The sequence below is a fragment of the Mytilus californianus genome, unplaced genomic scaffold (assembly GCF_021869535.1).
Source record: "Mytilus californianus isolate M0D057914Y unplaced genomic scaffold, xbMytCali1.0.p SCAF_11, whole genome shotgun sequence".
In the NCBI taxonomy this organism is placed as follows: domain Eukaryota; kingdom Metazoa; phylum Mollusca; class Bivalvia; order Mytilida; family Mytilidae; genus Mytilus; species Mytilus californianus.
In genome coordinates, this window is record NW_026262593.1 from 20,024,575 (window position 1) to 20,029,171 (window position 4,597).

The window sequence follows — 4,597 nt, forward strand, 5'->3', positions numbered from 1 at the left end:
GACATATATACACATGTGTATATATGTCTCTGGCTACCCGAATCACATTTTTAAAAAATGTTCAGAATGTTTGGGACCATTTATAAAACAGCATTACCCACTATTAAATGCATGAATAGAAAACCTCTCTCTCGCTCTCTCTCATTAATATATCATGATATGAGTTGTAGGTTATGGAAGAAATGTTGAATAAATATTTCGATCAAAAAATATAAAAAGACTTATTGATATATATATATATATCTATATATATTATTTATTAAATAATTGATTGCGCATAATTTAATAGAAAGTCCCTGATATAACATTACCCCACATTATCAAAACTTTGGGTGAGAAGGATTCTTGGAATAGTTATATTCCATCCTGAAATTGTTTGATTTACACGAGGATTTACAAGAGTATCAAGTACTCTCATCTAAAACAAACATTAACTGAAATATGGTGAAAATAAAGTATATCCACAATATTGTAACATATGGAAGAAAGAGTTATTTAATGATAAAATACAAAATAAGACATAGAAATAAACTTAGTACTTATCGATTATTCAAACCAAACTTTATTTTTGTGCCATACTTATTGAAATTACCATATCTTAAAAGATGTGTTTTAACAAAATTTAGAATTTGTGGTAACAAACTTGAAATAGAAAAAGATCGTTACTTTAATATTAAACTTGAAAATAGAATATACAAGCTCGCAGTCTGTAATGAGGAAATAGAAATTAAGATGCATTTTCTTTTAACATGTAAAGATTTGGTTAATGTTAGAAATCCCTTTTTAAGCAAATTATTTAGTAAAAATAAAAATATTTCAAAACTTGATAATAGATATCTTTTCATTTGGTTAATGGGAAATGAAGATAAAAACATTTTGTCCATTATAATACCCATGCAAGAAAGTTGTGTAGGGTATAATGTTTTTGACCCGTCCGTCCGTCTGTCATTCCGTCAGTCCTGTTCTTGTCATCGCAACTCCTCTGAAACCACACAACAGAAGTTCATGAAACTTTGTAGATAATGATTAAGGACATGCTATGTAGATGTGCCATGATTTCGACAGGAAATTATAATTCATTTTTTTTTCAAGGAGTTATTACTGATAAAAAAAGAAGATGTTGTATGATTGTGAGACCAGAATGACACAGAAATTAACAACTGTAGGTCACCGTAAGGCCTTCAACAATGAGCAAAGCCCATACCGCATAGTCAGCTATAAAAGGCCCCGAAATGACAAATGTAAAACAATTCAAACGAGAAAACTAACGGCCTAATTTATGCACAAAATAATGAACAAAAAAAATATGTATCTGTATCTGTATCTGTATCGTTACGTCGAAGGTAAAAACTCTGGCTTTACCTCAACGGGAGAGAGAGCACCTATTGACGGTGTTGGGGAGCTGTTTTGAAGCTCTCGACTGACTTGGCGCACACTATATCTTCTTCCAGTTGGTTCCAATGAATCACAGTCTTAACGAAGAATAAGTTCTTAAATTGCTCGGTTTTGCAATTTATTGTATCAATTTCCTTTGAGTTGTTCTTGGCCGAGTTGTTTACTATATTAGTGCTTTCAAAGTCTACAAAGCGTTTCGGCTTGACAATCCTTTTGGTTTTGCTTTTTACCAAAAAATCGTCAGGTTTGATAGCTTGTGTAACAGCCACTATGTTCCGGCAGTTACTTTGTTCCGGCGGAACTTTTCAACTAGTTATTTCGTTCCGATGGAACTTTCCAACTAGTTGTTTTATTCCGAGTGCAGTTGAAAAGTTCCGGAAAAAAGTAGCTAGTTGAAAAGTTCCGGAACAATGTAGCTAGTTGAATAGTTCTGGCGGAACAGAACAACTAGTTACATCGTTCCGGAACAAATCAGCTAGTCATTTTTTTCCAGCATATCATAATAACTTTTCACTACACTCGGTATAAACCAACTAGTTGGAAAGTTCCACCGTAACAAACAATTAGTTGGACAATATGTACTTCATAGTTATGTATATCAAATGAAAACTAAAATGTGTTACTGAAAAGTGAACGTGTGTCCACTTTGCTTTAATAACTCATTGTATTAAAGATATTGAATAAATGCAATGGAAATATCATATTTAATATCAGATTCAACACTAGTAAACAAGTCAAATCATTTTTAGAAATATTCATACATGCTGTTCTTTCTAACATTTCTTTTTTCTTTTTGGTCTAGATGGACCAGGTTGCGCAACTTCGTTCAATTCTATATCTGTTTGACTTTCATCATCTTCTTGGAATTGAAACGTGTCCTGAGTTTTGAATACACTCTCTTCCTCATCTTCGTCATGTGCATCCACATGATCATCATCATCCTCAACATCATCCTTATCGTCATTATCATCATCCTCATCATCCTCATCGTCGTTATCGTCGTCGTCGTCGTCATCATCATCATCATCATCAACAACGTTTTCATCAAAGAGGAACTTTGTGACTAGTTGATAAGTTCCGTTTGACTTTTGTGGCTAGTATCTTTGTTCCCCTATGAAAAGGTTCAAAAATAATATGTTGCGCATTTACTTTGCATCAATTCTCCAAATGGAACTTTGTGACTGGTTGATAAGTTCCGTTGGAACTTTTGGGCTAGTTTGTTAGTTCCGGTTTTGACTAATTTGGCAAAAAGGAACTTTCTAACTAGTTGATATGTTCCGTTGGAACTTTTCAACTAGTCACTTTGTTCCGGTGGAACTTTTAAACCAGATTAGGAACAAAGTAACTAGTTAATACGTTCCTCCGGAACTTTTCGGCTAGTTAGTTCTTTCCGCCCGGAACTTTCCAACGTCGGAACAATAGAGCATTTACACTTGGACCAAACCCTCAACCACTTTGTTCAGAAATACCAGTCTTTGGCTTGTTCTTCTGGACTGCAGGTTTGCTAGTTCCAGTACGGTAAGCGTTTTGGTGACCGATCCTTCTTCTTTAGATTTGTAATCCCCTGTGATGTTTGAAACGCGCTGCTCTACGCTGGATCCTTTCTAGTTGGTTGATGTTGTTTGTTGTATATGGGTCCCATACAATTGCCACATATTCCATTGTAGATCTTACTAATGAGATGTAGGCTGTTTTCTTGCAGTCTTTTGGGCAGAATTGTAGGTCGCGTCTTAGAAAGCCAAGTGTTGAATTTGCTTTCTTGGCTACATTTGAAATGTGGGTGGTCCATTTTAGGTCTTCTGATATCTGTTGCCCCAGGTATGGATTGTGTTGATCTTGTTGGAGTATGTGTCCATCGAGGGTGTAGAATTTCTGGCTTTTGTTCTTAATGCTCAGAATGTAACATTTCTTTGCGTTAAAGCGCATACCCCAGTCTTTGGCCCATTTTTCTAGGCTAACCAGATCTTGTTTTTATGTTTCTGTATAGCAGACAATCATCAGCAAAAAGCCTAACGGTTGATCGTTTTAATGCATATATGGTAGGTCGTTAAATTGATATGACAGAGGAAGAGAAGTGGTCCGAGTAAGGTTCCTTGTGGAACTCCTGAGTCCACTGTAGCTTCTTCAGATTCCTCTCCATCAATGACAACTTTCATCTTTCTCTGAGTGAGAAACATTTCAAGCCATTTATTCAGTGGCCCTCTCACACCATATTCATCTAGTTTGTGTAATAATTTGTTGAGTGGCACGGTGTCAAATGCTTTCGAAATGTTCAGGAAAGCAACATCAAATTGGTTACCAGCATCGTGTGATTTCATGAAGTTGTGCAGTGTGACTATAGTAGCTGTATTTCACACGAGTACCCGGATCTGAATCCATTGTTTAGTGATGTTATTACCCTGTGTTTGTCTAGGTGGTTTAGCATGTGCTTACAGATGATGTGTTCTAGTATTTTACACGGAACAGATGTTAGTGATACCGATCTGTAATTTTCTGGTGCGTGTTTGTCTCCTTTTTCGAATACGCTCGAGATGTTAGCGGGCATCGAGATGTAACACAGCAACAAACGACAACCACTGAATTACAGGCTCCTGACTTGAGACTGACAGGCACGCCCTCCCCTAACCTGGGACAGTGAAGTAACAGTACAACATAAGAACAAACTATAACAAGAGGCTGTCAGTGTGACAGCAAACCGGATTTCCTGCAGAGGTCGAACCCTGAACAGTTGAGCAAGTATGGACACTACATTTAAGCTTAAAACAGCTCTGAATTTGGATTGTGATTGAATATTTAACACAGCATAGGTTTGTGACACAAAATGAATGTGGTCAAAGAACTGAATAATTTGAAATCGGACATTTACCTATTATGGTCCAATATCCAAAATCTAAGTACATTGTTAGAATCAGCATATCAAAGAACCTCAAGAATTCAATTTTTGATGAAATCAAACAAAAGTTTAATCTAGGACCCTTTGGACCTCAATGTGGACCAATTTGATAAAGGAGACCACAATCCAAAATCTCTAAATACATGGTTAGATTCAGCATTTCGAAGAACCCGATAAATTAATTTTTTGTTGAATCAAACAAAGTTTAAATTTGGACCCTGATTTGGACCAACTTGAAAACTTGGCCCAAAAATCTAATATTTAAATACAGGTTTAGATTCAGCATTTGAAAGAACCCTATATATATTT

General features: G+C 35.8%; 1 protein-coding gene across 1 annotated transcript; it reads right to left on the bottom strand.

The window, feature by feature from the left end:
- Positions 1 to 2,168: 2,168 nt before the first annotated feature.
- On the bottom strand, positions 2,169 to 3,713 carry LOC127720813 (trigger factor-like). Its single transcript, XM_052227564.1, has 2 exons — positions 3,458 to 3,713; positions 2,169 to 2,458 (listed from the first exon to the last, which is right to left on the bottom strand). The coding sequence occupies exons 1-2, from the start codon at positions 3,711 to 3,713 to the stop codon at positions 2,169 to 2,171; spliced, it is 546 nt and encodes a 181-aa protein (XP_052083524.1).
- Positions 3,714 to 4,597: the final 884 nt, after the last annotated feature.